Consider the following 20099-nt stretch of genomic DNA (forward strand, 5'->3'; position numbering starts at 1 on the left):
TTTTTTTTTAACAAAGAAGGTCTTTAATTACATTTAAATTGTTCAGAGGGCTTGGATTTGCCAGGATTGTTAAAGTCGATGTTAAATATGTTAGAAAAACACAGTTTTTTTTCCATTTTTTCCTACTTTTTGTGACATGAAAAAAAAAGTGTTTTTGTGTTGGGGTTTGTAGAGGAGTCTGTATCTGCTGTGTGCGCCCAAGTGTTTGAATTCAAGGTGATTGGTTTTTCTCTTTTGATCCTGTAACACATTTTACATCTCACTTATTAGCCAATCTTCCAATCACTTGCAGTCCGTCTCAAACACTGTAATGCCTCAGACACAACACGTTTGTGTCCAGATAACTAGATGTATTACCACAGACCTGAATTTTATGGTTAGAAGGTTAGATTAGGACATTCCAGTGAACACTTTTTATGTTGGTAATGTTGAAATTTGCACAAATCAGTGTTTTCTAACTGGCTCTTGCATCTTGTTGTAGCTGTTAGCTTTGCTAACCTCATAATCTATCTGTGTGTTGGGAATATAGATTCTTACCTTATTGTTTGTCACCATTTACACATCCAAATAATTTCAAAACGACTATTTGCTGCTCTCTAATCAGCCTTCCTGTTTAGGTTTTGCCTTCTCTTGCAGCTCAAAAGAAGATCCCAAATATGTCTTCAATTTACACAGGAAATTTAGTTTCCTTTCCTTCTGTCTCTAGTTTGACATCATTTTCCTTCTTCTGGCTTTACTTTTGAACACCTCGCTGATACTGGAAAAAAAAGAAACATCCACAATTGATATTGTTGGCTAGCAAAACCATAAGCGTAATGTGTGTCTGAAAAAAAGGTTGGATGGTTATCCTTTTTTTTTTTTGACTGGTTAGCTTCTGTCAACATGCAAAAGACTGACCAGTTTCATTCAACAGCTGATTCCTAATTTGTTTTCGTAACTGCAGCTTTCTTTGTAGAGAGCATACATGTGTCCCAACTTCTAGAAAATGTGTCACTGTTCCAGGACTTCTGTTGCCAGCATCTTGAAAACATTGTGTCTATGCATGTTGAAATCCGGTTTAGTCTGTTTTGTAACTTGAGAGAAAATAGGATCATAGTTTTGTCAGGGGTCAAAATTTGTATCAAAGCTACTGATAAACTTACTTAAGACCAGAATTGTAATCTTAAGGATATTCTTAAAAAGAATATACGTACAGCAGGTGTACCACTTACATCCCACAATTCCTTTAACAAGATGTGAAAATTTGATTGTGTTCAGAATTGAACCACATGCGACCACAGATACTCACTTTTCACTCGGTTTGTCTTGAATCCAAAGAAAATAGTGAGATTACTGAACCATGTTTCTACATGTGTTTATCATCTTTATCAGGGAGTTGTAAATGCCGGAAGGCATTGACTTCACAGACATTTCTTTCTTAAAATGTACTAACTTCATGCCGAATCATGCCTGCTTTAAATGACTGGGATTCAGATAATCAAACAATCTTAAACCGTGCGCCAATTGTTACATCGCACTCTAAAATCAAACGGTGCCAATCTTCTGATCAAAACTGAGACGTTTGAGTCACAACTTTCATTTTGTAAGGTTGCGTTTATGCGTTTTCCACCTTCTGTCAGCATGCGGCCGCAGCGTCTGCCTAATGCTTCGCTTCCCTTTGTTCTCTTGCAGAGCCGCAACTAAAAGGCATCGTTACTCGCCTGTACAGCCAACATGGTTTCTACCTGCAGATGCAGCCTGACGGCACCTTGGGCAGCACGAAGGACGAAGGCAGCGCATTTTGTAAGTGTGCTAGATTCCTCCTCCCCCCGTTTGGTCGTTTGCGCCGGTTACAAGAATTAAAAGTGAGCGCAGCAAACAAAAATTCAGGTAACTGCCTTTTTGACTGTCGTCGTAACTGAAGAGTGGAACGGCTCGTGTTCGCATTCGGAGCCTGCGGCGCCGTGTGCGTCAAACTAAACATAGCTGCAGCAGCAGCTGCCTGGTGGTGCAACAGGGGCCTCGAGGCTAAAGAGCTTTGGAGAAACTTTGGATTTTCACAGCTCAACTGACAAATGTGTTGAAATGAATACTGTTATTATTATTTTATTTATTTTTTTTAACTTTGAATGAGAATGGAGTGTCTTGCCAAAAGTGGCTGTCAAACTTTGCCAATTTACTGCTACCTTGCTCTGAAAGGCATGGATTACAGACAGTGAATCACACTGGCTCTGGATTTCTCTTGCTGAAAGCTGCTAACAATAAAAAGGCTGTGGCATTGTCAGTGCCAAGATTGCGTGAGCGCGGATCCTGACCTTTTGCAAAGAAAGTGTGTTTTACAGACCAAAAACCTGTACAGCGTTCGTCTGACGCCTGGACGGCTTCCATCCATTTGCTGACTTCCAGGACTTAAAACTGGAATCAGACATATACATGCACTGCATAACAATAGAAACTCATACTTTTAGTTCAGCTTGCGGAAATGATTATGCTAAATGCCAAACGTAACGACAACGTTTCTCTTAATGTCTTCAAATTCTGAAGTTTACTTAGATTCCCTTAGTATTACTATAAACTCTCAATCTCAGGCAAATTTTGAACAAGGACTGAATGTTTGTTGACTCCACAAAATACATCTAGATGAAGCTAATAGAAAACCATAAACATTTCCACACAATTTGGGAACATTTTCTGATACAATTTGTGGAAATTGTATCGTATTTTTCTTTTTCTTTTGTCATACTTAAAGAAAAACGCATGCAAGATGCTTTTTTTTTCTTTTTTTTGGGATTTCCATATTCATTTTCTACAGAAACTAAACTACTTTGTTTGATCATTAAAATATAGTGACCAGATGAAAACAAATAATTCAATAATTAAGTGATTTTAGTTTTTCTATGAACAAAACAAAAGCTTCTGTGGCCCGGTAATAATTTTATCTGGACAGTTTTGGACCCCGTGCCGAAAGGTTTGCCCACCTTCAGTCTATGAAACTGAGATCAGGGCTTTGTGTTGGCCCCTCCAAAACACAGACTCTGCTCTCCTCAAACAATCTTGTGATTAATTTGTTCATCTTGAAGACCCATTTGTGTCCAAGCGTTAACTTCCTGTCTGATGTCGTGAGACGTTGCTCCGATATTTCCACATATGTCCTCTCCTCGTGACGCCGTCCATGTTATAAAGTGCATCAGTCCTTCCTGCAGGAAAACAACCCTGCAACATGAGAGTGCCACCCCTGTACTTTTCTTTAACAAAAGAAAACCTCATTTAAAAACCTAGCTTTGTATTTACTCAGGTTATGTTTATCTGATATTCAGTTTTATAGATGATGTAAAACAAAACAACAACAAACAAAAAAAAAAAAAACGTGACAAAAGAGGAACAATTCTATGAAAGGGGAATACATTTACTTACTTTATATTCACAGTAAGACATGTCTTGGTTTTGGGTTAAATATCCACTCAGTTACTGCTGTACTGTAACTGTGCGCACTTACTGTGTCGGCTGTATTTTTAGTTGCTGCTATTTTAGTTATTCTTCCAGGTTTAGAGGATGTGAAAAGCACAATGAAGGTGACATGGTGTATTGTTTCCATAAACATGAACTCTGAGAGGTCACAGCATTTGGGCTTCTGAGAGACGCAGCACAGAGCGGTGACACTGGAGCCACGCGGCCTCCAACAGCGAACACAGAATGTGTTGCTACGCAGTACTGCAGGTTGCCTTCACAAACCTCTGACTTTCTCTTGTTTCCCTTTGTCATGCTCTCTCTCTCTCTTTCTCTCTCCCTCTCCCTGTCTCATACTTTATTCCCTAATTTAGCACAGTTCAACTTAATCCCGGTGGGACTGCGGATTGTGGCAATTCAGGGGACAAAAACAGGGTTGTACCTCGCCATGAACAGCGAAGGATACCTCTATACCTCGGTAAGCACAGGCTGGACATCCTTAAGCACAACAGAGCACCCAAAAGCATGCAAACGTGATGCTAGAGCAGTAAAAGTACTGTTTTGAGTACGATGCACAGTTTTGTCCTAAAGTCTTGATTCATTAGCCGTATTACAGAAGCTATAACCAAGCTGATGTGGTACATACACGTTAGCAAACGCTAAAATATTGTACCCAACTAAGCAAGAGAGAGAGATGGACTCCTCGTTGTCTAATAGATGATAGGTGTTGAAATAAAAGCCAATAAAACACTTTCAGTTAAAATGACTGTGATGTTGTGTGTGGTCATGAGGCGGCTGGATAATGTCACTCAGTCCAAAATTACAAAAAAAAAAAAGGAGGATAATGTGAAACAAATGGATGTTAGATGATGCTTTTCTGTTCTAAAAAGAAGAAAAAAACAACTAATGTAAAAAGTATTAGTTTCAACTCATTGTACAGTACTTGTACACTGTGAATAAACTAAAAAAAACAAAAAACAACAACATCACGCCAACCCAAACATGTTTTATGAAATAAACATGAAGCAGCTGCTCCATGGACGTTTCAGATTTCATTATAACCTTGGGGAGTGTTTGTTGTGTCACAGTTGGCAACAGCACACGTTCTCCCAATTTCTCACATTACAATCACAAACTCCCTGCATTTCAGTGGGATTTTAAGACACAACCAACACAAGGTGGAGCACAACTGTGAAACGGAAGGAAGACGATGCAACCTTTAGATTAGGGCCGTCAACGTTGACGCGTTAATCCGTTAGCGCGCGCAAATAATCTGAAACGTTCAGGGCGCGTTTGACTTAAACGGCTCTCTGTCGCAAAAATGTTTCCTGCTTTACAGCAGCGCAACCGTGTTGCACTGCGGTCAACAATATGAGCAACATGAGCAAGGAGAGCGGTGGCAAATCTGGCTTTAAAAATGGAAATTTGGACAAGACCAAGGTCATATGTGAAATAAAGTGACTTCCTTTTAACCTTCCTGAATGCAAAAACCTGGAAAACTGAAAATTTGGCTTGAGACAGTAAAGCATTTGCTGAAAACGTGTCAAGCTTACAAAATGAAGCATAGTGATTAATCGTGATTAGTTATTCCATTTCCAGAAGGATGCACAAAACTAATTGAGAACCTCTTTCTTTAAATGATTGATGTCAAATAAATAATAATAATAATAATAATAAAATGCCAGTGGTAGAGACTGAGCTACACATGACCAGGCTCAAGGGGGAGAATATATTACAGTTAATTAATTCTGATCATTTCCACCCTTACATTTTACAAACTAACAAACACAAACCTGCAGTTTAAAGACACCCAGTGCACATCGAGGTATGCGTGCTGTGTGTGTGTGTGTGTGTGTGTGTGTTTGAGGCCCAGTGAATTGTGAATTATGGGACAGACCACACTGCCTCCCCTTATCTTGCGAGGAGCTGCTTAGCATGGATAGGCTGTGGTGGCTCGCGCCTGTGAACCGACAGGAACAGGGATTCCCTCAGAAACAATCAGTAGTTAAACTGCGTCCCGCACTGACCTTTTACAAAGAAATTCCTCTCCTGCACAGTCGCACTGCTGAGTTTATAGGCGTGGCACGGCAAAAAGAGCACGCTTTATGCACATTTTTACGTGTTTCTTTTCATGTAGCCATATTTTTTGTCAGTTATTTCAGTGACAAGTAGAGGCAGTAACTGTTTTTATCTATTTTTCTTTTTTTATTTGACATTTATCTGCACACAAGGACACTTGACAACATTTTTTTTATTTATTATAAGTAATTATTTTGTACTTTTTGCTCGTTCATGCCCATTGCTCTCAGATTTGCTGGCCAAAAATTTCAGCCCCGAACAAGCAGAAGAAATCAATCAATAGTACTTCATATACTGATACACAGGGGGGGATAAAGAGGGGACATTGCAGATGTTTTCTGAAACTGCATCCGTTAGATGTGGTAACACAGATGCAGACACATGCATGCACAGGCAGGTAATGGAGACAACAAACCAGTTTCAAACAGAAAGCTTAAAGAAGTCCTAGCAAAATGTGAACGAGAACTGGAAAGAAAAAAAAAAAAATCGAAACAGAACTGAGATGTCAAAATAACAAAGACACGCATGGCTAGAACGGAAACAGATGTGGAAAATCCTTACGGAGAGACTAAGAGATGTGCTTAATGAAGGGCAGTGTTACTCATTTGTTTGTCACTTACTAATATATCATCAGTTCCTCAACATTAGCTTTCAAACCGAGTCATTTAAACCTTTAGAATCTAATTAATAAGAACTAAAAATATACTTTTTTTTATCAGCTCCAGAAATCTTTTCTTTGCACACATGATCTGTAAAGAAGGCCTCCTTGCAACTTGTGAACTGATTCCTAGATCTGGAGGATTTCGAGCACCTTGCTGCTATGCTTGTTTTGTCTGGGTTGCAGTCTTCATGCTTTCCATCTTGGGTGATGTATTTTTAGCCCTTTGTTTTACTCAGTCATGTATTTTCTTTTTTTTCCCTAGAAATTACCTTATTCTACACAGATGTTTCTTATTATTAATTGCGCGTTTTTCTTTGCTGACTCGTGCGCTCGGCTCAGTTTCGTTGTTGCACTCGAACTTTGAGTCATGCAGATTATGGCTTTTGGCAAACAAAGTCGTACACTCTGCCCACAATGACTTCACAGTTCTGCTGCGTCTATTTATTCAATCTTTATTGCCATGTAATAAAGTCAATATGTAGAATTGTTGAGGTGAATATTATAAAAGACAAGTAGGACAACCATAAAGAAAAGAAAGAAGCTTGGGAACTCAGAGAAAAATGAGACAATTAACTCGACAGAAGTTGCAAAGTTAGTTGAACAGCTCATTGGGAGAAGACCAGAAATGGATGCTGAAAGGCCTGGACATGGTGAACCTATCATAGTTTTTGTGTGTCATTCTTGCAGATTCCACCAAACATGAAGCGAAACACGTTTTGGTGGCGGTGGTGATGTGGCCGGGCCCAAATCAAATTCAGCCAAAGGCCCGACAAGACACACACAGCGATGAAAACTCGTAGGTACAACAGGCTTGGTCGTTCAGTGTGTGATGTCGACCCACATGGCAGGAGCAGCACACCGCTCACCAACATTCAGATGCGAGACCAAGCGTGAGTTCAGATTAAACAAACATGGCCGACTGGGAAGATGCAATGTCGACAGTTTGTAGAAAGACATTTCCCTCATCCACCAAACCTTCTGGTCCACCATGCCAACATCTTCCGTCAGCCCAATTTTACATCGGAGCGGTGTCGGCATTCTTCCATCCAGACCCGATCGCTCTCAACACACCACGCGCTGAAAGTCATGTCTCTTAAGATTCCCTCAAACCGCATCCTGATGACTGGTGCGTCCCTAAGATTGTTGCATAAACCAGCATAAAAATCTTGCCGTGTGAACAAAGACGTCTCAATAAACTAACAACACAAAGCAGACGCACTGAAGAAGCACCCACTGCTATAGCAGAGCGACACACGAAATACAAACAATTTGGAAACATTGTCCCGTAACTGCTGAACCGCTAGCTGCCGATAACGCTAACAAGCTAATGTCAACTTCAGAGATTGTCCATTTTATGAAGATCAAATCTGGAATTAGGGAGCAACAAGGAAGTGTTGTGCTGTGCGGCAGCAATCAAAGACAGTCGAGGCATAATCCACATGTCAACACAATTTTCACACTTAATAAAAATCAAACATATCAACAAGGAATAAAAGCGTTAAATATTCTGAAATGTGCCAAGCAACGATTAAGAGCTTTAATTCCACGTAGGACAAAATAATGTTTGTACAGATTGTTCCCTATAGTTGGCAACTTGCACCTTAAACTGAAGTGAAGGAGAACAAATTCCTCTAAAAGTCGTTTTAAGTTTTAGGTTTTTCTTTTCTTTTTTTTTTTTTTTTTAAAGCAGTTTATAGATGATAAACTCTTCTAGCCCAGATTCACTATTGAGGTTAATTTCTGCCCTCCAACCAACTCAAAATGAAGCATTTATATTTTGAGTGCCAGCTGTACAAAACTCATGTCCGTGGGGAGAAAAAAATATCTGCTATATGACCATACTGAATTGCTTTCATTGTATAGGAGGAAGATAAGAGAGGCCAAAACAAATGGGTGTTTTCTGCGTTTTGAGAAACATGGTGTTGCAAGCAGAGGAAGAAAATTGGAAATATGAAAAGGAGTGAAGTAAAAGGGTATAAGAGGGACAAATGTCCTTTCTTTGATTTCCAATGTCTGTTCGCGTTTGTAACAAAAGAGGAGAAAATGTGAGCAGGAAAAAAAAATGTGTAAAAGTCAATTTGTGATCAGAACAAGAGAACAAAAACAAATTGAGATCTCTTTAGAGTAACGAAAACATCACGAAGGAAACCCTGTATATAAAAGCAGACCTAATGGATTGCAAGGCTTAATCTTTACGGTACATTCATAATCTTTTTTTTGTATTAACTTCCACAATTGCTCAGGGCTATATTGGAAAGTGGTGCTGCATGCAATTTGCTGAGACGTGAAATAACTAATTGTCCAAAAATAGACAGGATTCTCTAAAGTTTCGGAAGACTTAAAGCTGAGGAGCTTTTTTTTTTTTTTTTTTGGTAAGGAGTAACATCAGTCACTGTCTGCTCTGAACAGAAGTGTATCGACAGGGATCTTCATCTAGCAATCTGCAAAGCTGAGCAATACGTCTCCGCACATCATCATCTGCTCGGCTCACGTCTGGAGAGCACAATTTGTTTTACAGAGCGCCAGGGACCGGAGCAAACATGCGCGGAAGGTATTAACTCCCAGTTTCATCCCCTACAAAGTCCTCATAATAAGCACATCTCAGCCCCGCTGACTTATGTAACGTGGCGCGTTATTGTGCGTCTACATGTGGCTCAACGGCAACACCATCATCAACATGCCCTTCTGGTGGCGTCCCTCTCTGCCCGTGTGTCTGCGTAACACGGGAGGAGGAGGTGGGGGCGGCTGTTGCTCCCAACAAGCTTTACGTGAACGAAAGAGCAGCTCGCCGCAGTAGAAACGAGACGGCTCGGTGCAGCTGGGCAGATTTCACAGCAGCAGCTCCCAGATTACTTGAGGAGCTGACGGGACGGTCAAACACACACACACACACACACACGCACAGAAAGCCTGTGACCCCTGCTGTCCGCACAGGGGACTGCAAATAACTGCTCATCACGAAAGCAGAAGCATGTCCCTTTGAATTGGAGAAGCAAGGGTTGCATTTTTCAGGGCGTATTTACATTAATTTCATGCTAGCGTGTGCACGGTGGAGTCAAAGTAAACAAGACGTAGAACATCGGTCACACGCAACACACTCCCGCCTGTTTATCATATTATTATACACTAATTAGGAAAAGATGTCAGATTTTTTTTTTTTTTTTTTGAAAATGTGCTCATGTCCTTCTCTGCTAATGGCGCTTTGTTGGTAACTACACTTTCCATTGTACGGTGCAAAGCTTTCCGAAGCAGAATAGATGTAATCAGACACAAGGGATGGAGCGGGAGGGGGTGCGTGTGGGCGGAGGGGGGTCGGGACGATACTCCGCATCACTAAAAAGGTTCTTCCCGTCTTAGGGATTCTCAGCACGGACGACAGATATTACCTTTCACATCTGCTGTCATTCAAGTTCATTTTTACCTCCAGGCATACAGGAGGAAATACAGTGGCTTACCCGAGTCACTTTGAAGACAGAGGTATTTGATTCATTTCTATTCCAAGCAGCCAGAATTTACATTGATTTATTCCTTCATCCCTCATCTGTAAAAAGTGCAACTCTTAACATAATGTCAGCGGGAATTCGTCTGAGCCAGTTTGAGGGATATCCCCATTGTGTGCTTTAAGGACAATTATTCTGCTTGCTATGGGTAATTGAATGCGATACTTAGGTAAAAGAGCAGTGTGCTTTCAGGAAGATAAGTTGATGAATTTTACCAAAACAAGTTAAGGATGCAAGGCATCGATTCATGAGTTAACCTAAAGTTGATTGATCTTATTGATCAGCTAACGATTAATAGATAAGCTGCTACTTTAAAAAAACAAACAAAAAAAAAACAACCCTGAGTTTTCTCTTGTATGAAGAGGGTCAACCGTCTTTCCATAACATTTTAATAATACGCTGAATTTAAAAAAAAAAACAAAAATTAAAAATAAATTTAAAAAAAGCATTGTGAAAGTTAAGGAGATGGTTGAGTGTTTATATTTCAACCACATAAATGGCGTTTTATGTCCCATGTTGAACTCTGTTAGGACCATGGCTTGGACCCTTTCTCTTTTCCCTTCTGGTATGGTCCTACCATATTTATTTCTGTATCAACTGGCCCCAAGGATGGCCACTGGAAGAAGGTCAAAGCGGACGTTATTAGTTAATTGATTGAAACTAATTTTAATCTAATGAATTATTAATCAACAATCATAAGTCAATTAACTGTTTGCACCCCTAACCAAAAAGGTTTTACTTTTCTGCTTTACAATCGTCTTAATTTGGTTTTTTAGTGAGAATCGGGCCATGACATCACAAGGCAACACATAGACACACAAAGGACAAACAAACTTAATTCCATTTAGTCTATAAATATTTCACCAAGTTGTAGCAGAATTAGTTCACTTACAAATTTAAAAGGTGTACGATGTACACGATTTGTCAAACTGAATTCACTCCATTCTGTTCTTTCAGTGAAATGATTATAGAGCATTATAACATGGTGTCTTGGGAGAGGTGTTCTAACCAGAACTTCTTCTTTCTTTTCTTTTTCTTTTTTCTTAAATAGGTTGTGCTTAAAAAGTGTCTTTTTGTCACAGATCTACATAAGTGTTGGATCCCGGGCCCCCGGGGGCCTCATTGCACCAGCTCTTCAGTAGATCCCTCTTTACTTTGATTCACTTCCTTATCCAGAAACCCCATTCAGTCCCCTCTGAGTGATCTTCTGCTCTCCTTCCTGTTTCTCCTACCTTTCCCCTCTGGCTCCTGCGCTTCCTAATCCTCTTTCTCGCTCTGGCCTGATTAATAATGAATGAAGCGGATCATCTATCGATCCCATCCTCTGTGTTAGCACAGCAGAAGATATCAAACCTGTCAGGGGATCTTAATATAGCTCTGCCATGTGAGGGCAGTGATGGCATTTGTTGGGTTAAGGGTAGTTTTTTTTTTTTTTTTTTTTAATCTTTTCACTTCAGTGAGAGTAAAGAAGTAACGGGAGAGCGGACCTAAAGAAAAGGGATGTTTCCTTTTAGAAGGAGAAAGGGAAGATCCGTGATAGGTGTGAAACTGGCATCTCGCTCTCCTTCCGACTCTTTATTAAAGCCTGTCTGTAGCAAGCTGCGAGCCTCCAGGCCTCCCGTGTTGTCCCGACTCTCCGAGAAATTCTGTACTCAGCCATTTCTGTCCTGCTGCTCTTACTTAATCAATCCAGCAGATTGACTTTGCTCCCTGACAGAGGAAGGACCCTGTCGAGACCCTGATGGTGGCTAAGAGAGATGTATGTCTGTCTCCGTTGGTTAATATCACCGGTCAACATTATGCAGGGTTCAGTAGCCGTTATGTTGAGGACAAGAAAGGGAGGGGGGCACGGCTGCTGGAACGTGATCAGTTACTGTGACTGGATTTGGTCCAAGTTCTGCTAACTTGATTTTATTCTGCCTCTTTACATTTGGCCAGTAAGGCAAAAAGAAAAAGAAAAAAAAGAAAAAACCTGACAGAACCCAAGAGGGTTTTCTATTAATTCTCTTTTGGGTGACTGGAAAATGATGGATTTCAGCTGCGTGAAGTTGGACTGTGCATCGAGGTGGTGCAATCCGAAGACGTGCGGTGTATTCTAAGGCGGTCATGAGTGTGACCGCGCATGCAGCGACGGTTTCCAAAGTGGAAAATGTCTCTTGCCCAATAGCAGCTCCCTTCCGCCGCATCTATGCTCCCCCCACGATGGATTAGATATATGGTGAATGGAGTAAAATTTGTTTCTGAATACCGAACGGAAATGCAGCGGCCCGCAGTCATTTTAATTTAAACCAAAGTCCGAAATCACGAGCCACCAGGCTGTGTTTTAAACCAACCTGCCAAGTGTTTTAATTTCAGTCATTTACATCAACATTTACTGTTCTGGCGTCCATCCAAAGCTGCTTAAAAAGGGACAATCCAAGCCAAGACCAATCTAGGATACAGCCCAGGATATGATTCATGGATCATCTTAATCAGCTAATTGAATTGGCAACAACTTTTTATAACCAAATAATTATGTCAAAATATGTAAATCACGATTCTAAGGAAACGTACTTCCAGCTTCAGTTGTTTGCTTCGTTTTCTTTTCCGTGACTCATTGAAAGCATGTCAATATGATGAAAACTTTACGAGTATCGGGAATGATTATTAATTTCAGCCTTATTCATTAATATTTTCTGCTTTGTGCCTCATGTGTATTCTGTCCAGGGCACAAAGTTCAGGTTAATCAGGTTTTAACCTGATTACAAATTGCACTGAAGATAATTTGTGGTGCACAACGTACCTACAGCTTATTCAGTAAAATAATTAACTAAATTAATCCAAAAATATATCAATAAAACCCCTAAAATGTGCAGAAATGTAAAGCTACTCCTCGGGTCTTTACATTTAGCGAGGTTCATGTTTGTAGCAGGGCGCTCAGAACTGGGCCCTCCAAATCCAGTCACGTTTAGTCCACTTTAATCGAACTGAGGTTCGTTTGCCTAGAAACTCTGGTTTGTTTGAAAAGATGTGAAGGTGTAACCAAACTCTGATGTGGACCAAAACAGAGAATGCTGGTCCGCCTTAAAATGGCACATAAACAGTAGAGGCAGCCTAAAACACCTTACCAACAGCATGTATGGAAAGCCAAACTTGCCATGATTCAATAAATCAAGAAATGCCCCCAAAAATATATACATGTGGACATTTTAAATAAAACTTGAGATGCATGTGTCAAAAAGAAATATAATCTATCTCTATTTTAATAAACAACTACTTTAACATATCTGGATTTTTATCAACAGTTAGCTTCAGCCTCAGGGAGTCTTTAAAAGCAAAATGCTCTTTAACCTTGACACGACTGCAGCTGTAGCAAAAAACAAAACAAAACAAAAAACAGCTTTAATTTAGATTGGTATGCAGTCTGTTAGTCACAAAGACACCAATTGCTTCCATTTCTTTAATTAAATCCACAAACCATTCCAAAAAATGGTTTGTAGACTTACATAATTTGGCAAACACAAAACAGCATTCTATCACCAACAGGATGTTTCCAAAGAACCATTAGCTGAAAACTTGGCACACAGTAAACGATCATCTCTGAGATTCTGCATCAGCTTTCTGCTGGGCTGCAGCCTACTTATAAAGACACAACTTTCAGATCAGATTTATCTGCTGAAGATTGTTTTTCTAAAGCTCCATATTTTGCAATTGTCTGTTTTCCGCTTTTCCGCGTTCCTGCTTCTTAAAAGCACACACTGTTTAAATAAGTGAACAGAAATGAGAATAAGATTGGGAAGGAAGCAAAGTTTATGGGGTTTGTTTGAGAAGAATAGTGAACAATTTTCTTCACAAAGATCCTCTCTGTCGTAATATGTGCAGTTGAAACGAGGCCAAAGTGAAAACAGAAGCTCAAAATGAACTTAATGGCAACGTTTTAGTGGTAAAATGGAAAACTAACCGGACCAAGACGTACAGAGCGGGTAGAAAAGTTTCAGTTGGGTATTTTTCTGCTGTGTGCGAGAAGTGTGAATGATTTTAAAATTTTGCTTGAGGAGGTAAACTAAGGGAAGATGAATAATTAACACTAAACAGCTGAACTGAGACTCAAATAAACTACAGAACAAGTTGAAAAGAGCAATGCTACTGTACAAGAACTCAATGCTAGTGCACAAAGAGCAGAATGCAATTCAAAGAAAACATCCAGGTTTGTTATGATCTCTCCACACCATTTTCCTTCCTTCTGCTTTCGTTTAGGAACACTTCACTCCCGAGTGTAAGTTCAAGGAGAGCGTGTTTGAGAACTACTACGTTACGTACTCGTCCATACTCTACCGCCAGACCCAGTCCGGACGCTCCTGGTACATCGGCATTAACAGGGACGGCCACATCATGAAGGGCAACCGGGTGAAGAAGACCAAGGGGGCCGCACATTTCTTACCGAAAGTCATAGAAGGTTTGTGTCTTGGATGTTTTTTTTGTTTTTTTTTGGTTTTTGTTGCAAGTATGTGTTTTTAACACACATCGCTATTTCTTAACACAGTCGCAATGTATAAGGAGCCGTCGCTGCACGAGCTCGCCAGCGAACCGGTGAGTCCTCCTCGGAAGACAGCAAAGACGTCAGACTCGCCGACGCTCAAGAATGGACGGAAAGAGTCTCCCCAGGCAGACGCCTCATAGCACAGGAGATCGAGGGTGGGACAAAAGGGCAGAAGTGACACTGGGAACTCAGTTGCCCATAATGCACTGAGCGTGGCTGAAGAAACAGCACCTGCCGGCCACCGTGACCCAGAATTGCGCTTCCAGATGCTGAGAGTTAAAGAGCCAGCAGAGGGCCTGAGAGAGAGGATTCCCCGCCCTCACCTGAAGCCACAGAAAGAAAGCCCCGGGTTTGTAACAACCCACCCAACTTCCTCATATATGTGTCTCTCTCTCTCTCTCTTTTTCACTATGTCTCCTGTGACGTCATAATTCACATCTCTCTTTATTTTCCTGCCAGACTCAAGCTTCTTTTTCTATTCGCTCTGTTGGGCTCAATGTTCAACCCTAACGAATCTCCCTCCTGACTCAGAAGTCAGCGTCATAATCCTAACCCATGGGGAGCTCCTTTTGAGCCTCAAAGTTGGTGACAGCGTGGTTCTGCCTCACCCGAGCTCTCCACCCACCATCTGCCCACCAGCTAAAGTAATAACCAGAGTCCTCTAAAGCTTAAATCGAGATGAAACGGATCAGAGGGGAAAGCAATCAGCAGGAAGCCTGAGTCAGGTCATACCAGCACGCCACCGTGAGCAAAGCAAGTTTATCGCATCGAAAACTAAAACCTGTTGTCAAATGTTTTTTTTTTTTCTTCTTGTTTTTGTTTATCTTCTAAAAGTTCAAACTGATGATGACTTCAGCCTGTCAAACGTAAGAAAGATGATAAAATTGTTGTGTACTCGAGTTAAAACAACAAAAAAGTTGCTATAAGACAGAACAAAAATAAATAAATACAATACAAACAAAATAAAGCAAAAACTAAAAACATGATGAAAATCTAAACAATTCGATTAATATCTCTCAAGGAACTTATATATATATAAAAAAACAACTTAAATTCAGAGAAATAATAAAAGAGGAAAACGCCGTCCTTCCTGTGATCGCTACCACACCACCGCTAATTACCGTGCGCGCTCATCAAAGACAACAAACGAGCAACCGTCCGGGACGCAAAGTTAAACCCGGGGCGGATCTGAGTTCAGACACATGGAAAAAGGTGCAGTAATGTATACTTCAGTCAGCATCTGCTGTCAGCATAAAACCAGGTTTGAAGCCCAACATCAAAGCCACGCAGCCTATGAGCCGGAGCACTTGTTATTCCGAGGACGTCTGGTAGCTTATCCACTCACTCGCTTTATCAAATCACCTTGGAAGAGTTGCCCTGAAAAAAAAAGGAAAGGAAAGGGGGAAAAGAAAAAAAAATGGAGTTGTCTGAGTGAGTGGATTGTGTGTAGATGGACAGTAAGAGTGAATGAGAGCCTGAGCAGGGGGATAGATGGAGGAACTGTGGGGAGGCATCCTCTGTGTCCTTCACACTAAGCTCGGCGTCGCGTCTTCGATACGTCGGCTTCTGTGAGTAAGTGATACTTCATCTGTCTTGTGAACCATTCGCAGTGACTCTTGTCCGACGCACGATTTAAAATAGCATTGTTTCAGGGCCGCCTCGGCGCATCAGACTGAGAATGTAAAAGCAGAGTCATCAGCGTATGCGTTTATCGACACGATATTCACGCAAAACCTTGTTTTGCCAGGAAAACTGGCGAGTGGAAAGTGCAGAGAAAGCAAACAAGATGCTCGTTATATGTCTAAGGTGGTAAATTAATGTGACGAAGGGTTGCGCAATGTGACATAGGAGCCTTATGAATGTGCACTACACAGGGGGAAAGCAAGTCTGGAATAAAAAAAAAAAAAAGGGAAACTGCAAAAGATGTATTGGCGGTTCGTTGGAAGCCTGAAGGATTAGCAGGTGCATTCGTGGGGAATGTCGATAAGGAAGTTATGCTGCAGAGGAAGCAGGAGAGGTTCGACTTGCAGCACGTAGATATGACAATGAACGTGAGACAAGACAAAGAGGCACTGCATTCAGTTTATGACATGGAGCGTAGTCGGAGAGAATTAGTTGAAGGGCTTCACTCAACCCTCCCCCTTTGCGAAGTCTTTGCATTTTTCGGAGTGTTTGCAAGAAAACAGTCCCTCGCTTAGCACTGGGATATTTTAACCATGTGGCAAATACAGCGGCACAGACCTTCCGATCTCTATTTTTGAACACAACTCCCTCTCCCTCTGGGGAATTTAGCATACTCAAACTGAGTTCTAGCTGTGCATCACCAACCACTGTATAATATCAAAGTGTTCGCACAGCGGTTAGCTCACGGTTGTATATTTCTAAGATGCCCACAAGCTGGAGATATGGAAGTATTTGGAGGCACAAAGCAGTGACATCAAAAGATTCTTTCAGAGTCAAAATTTTACTCTCCGTGCATACAGAGTCACTACAACGATAAATATGATAATTACATACAAGGAGTACGGGGGTTGTTTACAATTTGCTTTGCTTGATAAGGTGCAGTTAGCATCCAGCTAATTCTTTTCTGTTCGTTTTACATTAACTCTTTGAGTTACTATGGATATCAGCGTAGGATGATTAAATGAATTTCATTTCAGTTAAATTATATGTTTTCTTCCATATAATTTTACATAACTTTCAGACTCTCAGCAAAGATGTGGAAGTGCATGGGTGCTCGTCATTTCACTCCTTTGCTTGGAAACTTTTGCAGTTTCCAAGGTTTTTTTTGTGTTTGTACTGCCAGTTACATGTAAAGAAATATGGTCTCCATTAATCTACCACAGGGAGCTCACTTTTATTCAGTTTCATTTGATTAGGGCGCATAAGATTTTAAGTCAACTGGTCCAAACAGAAATTAGAGTCTGTTTTAATATCCGTAATTCAATGTTTTCACCTCATTGTCTTATGCTTGAAAGTTGAGCATTTTATATATTTTTTAATGAAGCAGTTTTCTTACTGGTAGGAAGTGGAAAAGGTGGCGGTAGGAAACAGGCCTTAAAATTGTCAAAAGAGTGAATTGACTCAAGGTAATTAAAAAAAAACAACTTAAATATGGTTGTAATTTCTCTTTAGAAGGGAACAATTGCCAGTTATATTAGGAATAAAAAGCTTACAGCAACTACAAAACCACACCCTGTTCCTACTAAACACAAATTGTAACATTAGCATGACGACAGGTGTGACGACGCCGAACTTTATGACACTTGTAATTATGAAAAACTGGAGAAATTTACTCATTTTCTTCCTAGTAATTGGCTAAGTGTGGCCAGTTATATTGGATTTTGGTGGCAAAGTTGATAATGACCTAATAATTTTGAGTCCAAAATACAAGAAAAGTTGAAATTGATTTTCATGACTTGCAACTTAGTATTTGCTTCATGGTTACTTAATTATCTGCCTCACCACAAAACTTGTGTGACATATACGGAGGAAGATTAGGGGGACTGAAAAAATCTTTTCTCAGGTGCCTGATTAAACTCAGAATTGCGAGATTAAACTCAATATATATTCCTTTCCATAGCCCTACTCGTCTTCCGTAGATATGCATACAGCCTTCTAACAATTTTAATGACTCCACAGACTATACGATTACAAAACTCCTATTTAAAATGCATTGCCTAACACGAAAGAATTTGCATGCTCTAAATGAAAATTATGCGTTCGGATATTTTTAACACTGAGGACAAAAGACACGAAAACGTCAATGCCGGTGGTGTGAAATCGCACAGTTTCTTCTTCTTCTTTTTTTGAATTGGCACACCATCGCCACCTGTTGGGAAGAAATGAAACTGAAGTTAGTTGAATGCTGCAGCTGAACCTAAAAAACAAGGCAAACAGGTACGTGAACACGCCTTGGATGTGCAATTGCTGGGACGCATGCCGAACCCTAAAGAACAGCGAGTCCGAAACTGTGCAAGAGCGAAGAACGCGGCAGTAAGTTGTTTGGCGGTGATTTTGTAAGTAAGACAGACGGCAACAAAGAATGTCAGGAAGACGAAAAGAAACTGAAAGTAAGAGAGAGAGAGTTTAGGAGGGAAAAGGTTGAAAGTTTTTAGATGGGATGGGGTTGTAGGTGAGAAAGGAAAAAAAAAAAACAGCTGGAGTATTAAGATGATATTTTTGGTTTGACGAGATCTGACAGCGAAAGTACATTAACTGGACAAAAACAAACAGTGAGGTGTTAACAAGGAAAACAAAAACACTTTAGTTCGTATGCCCACACATGAGCTTTTCATCTCCTGAACAGCAGCATCTACACCCCATTAAATCTCTCTTCAACATTATGTTGCCTGTGTAGGCGTATACTTACAGCTTCTTTATAAAGCTCTGTGTGGTTGCGTGTTTGCGTGCGTCAATGAGTAATGGGAGGACGAAACAAAAAGAAAGGGGGCACAAGAGTGAGGCAGTCATCAACAGATTGAATAAAGCAAGAAATGAATAAACTCCAACTCGAAAAGCAGCAAAACATTTAATGAAAAGTGAGTTTCTTTATCTGTTGCAAATTTAAAAAAAAAAAAACAAACAGATGGAAAAATGTTTAAAGATTTCAAAATAGGAGCATGTTGCACCTTAGAAGAAATGGGAATTACTTAAGCTACCAGAGGTTCAACTCATCATCTCGACAGGGTTCTTAAAACATTTTGTCTTAAAACATTTTGACTTCATCACCGTACGACGGGACTAACGGGCAATAACGAACGCCACACGGCGTCGATTCATCAGAAGTGTCTGAGAACCCAAAGCTGTATTGCACTGAACAACCAGCCTCCAGGGAACCTTTTTAAAAAGACAGTCAGGTCTTCGATTCGAAGTCCATCGGAAACAATCAACCTGACGTTCCGATCACACAACAACGTTGAATACCGCGGTGCTTTTGGTGCACCTACTGAAACCGGTGTGAGCTATGCATGTTTTTGATTTCAAGCACTGAAAAAAAAAGGACTGTTAATGTTCTCAAGGATCTTTTGGGTGAGTCGTTCAAAGCTCATGAGAAACCATTATGCCCGGCTGTACCGCGGGCACTTGTGATTAGAAAAGCAGCTCATCTCTGTGGACATCATGGTCCAGTAGTCACTTTCATTAGACTTTTGCAAGAACTTCTGTCACAACGCAGTTCAGTTACAGCGTAAAAAGTATGTGCGACTACAGCTCCCTCTAATGGCCTAATTATGAAAGGATGGGTTCATTTCTGTTGCACTGAGAAATGTCTGTCATCGGAATTACACTCAAACAGAGCAAGTTTGGCAGCGTAACATCGTGGCATTTGTATTCAGAAAGTCATGTTGATTTTAAATCTGTCCAATGAAGCCACTTGATTTTGTCCCAAAGTGTCACTAATGCTACAAACAGCAGTTATTTACTGAAATTTAGGAGAAAACTCCATGGAAGAAAGAAGTGAAAGGCAATGTGGAGAAATGCCCAGCAAAATGACAACATTGTGTGGTGACAAAAATACTTAGAGGGCAGATTAAGCCAATTAAATGACCTGGATGTCAAAGAAATAATCGGTCCTGACACATCGTCACGAGTGGTGTAATTGGGAATTTTAAATATTCAAAGCTGTACATGAGACTTTGCTGCAGGTTTGCTTCTGCTTATTCTTGTAAGTGTACTTAGGAATTTTAGAAATGTGTGGAATCTCAGTTTGAGATAAAAAATTTAAAAAAAAGCGTGCTTCTGGGCAACAACATCTGTCCTAATGTGTAAAATGAATGGACTGGTGCTTGTTCTGTCAATAATACAGTGTTTGTATATCTGGTATGCTTTTTCTCTGTCTTTTTTTTTTTTTTTTATTCTCTGAAAAGAGCTTATGCGTGTTGTCATTTCTGTTAAAAGGTTTTTGTTTGTTTGT

General features: G+C 40.4%; 1 protein-coding gene across 3 annotated transcripts in view; it reads left to right on the plus strand.

Moving 5' to 3' along the window:
- fgf11b (fibroblast growth factor 11b) overlaps positions 1-20099 on the plus strand; it is a 47454-nt gene that overhangs the window by 26486 nt on the left and 869 nt on the right. Inside the window, exons 2-5 of one of the 3 annotated variants that reach the window (XR_001661376.1) lie at positions 1672-1782; positions 3801-3904; positions 13903-14101; positions 14189-14929. Coding sequence is in view for 1 of the 3 variants with exons in the window: in XM_007545901.2 (XP_007545963.1) it covers positions 1672-1782; positions 3801-3904; positions 13903-14101; positions 14189-14325 (551 nt within the window). In the remaining 2 variants the exon portion in view is untranslated. Of the gene's footprint in view, positions 1-1671; positions 1783-3800; positions 3905-13902; positions 14102-14188; positions 19505-20099 lie in introns of those variants that run through there. The other 2 variants (XR_001661377.1, XM_007545901.2) reach the window with 2 other exon arrangements.

This window comes from Poecilia formosa, unplaced genomic scaffold (genome assembly GCF_000485575.1).
Source record: "Poecilia formosa unplaced genomic scaffold, Poecilia_formosa-5.1.2 Scaffold14, whole genome shotgun sequence".
NCBI lineage: Eukaryota > Metazoa > Chordata > Actinopteri > Cyprinodontiformes > Poeciliidae > Poecilia > Poecilia formosa.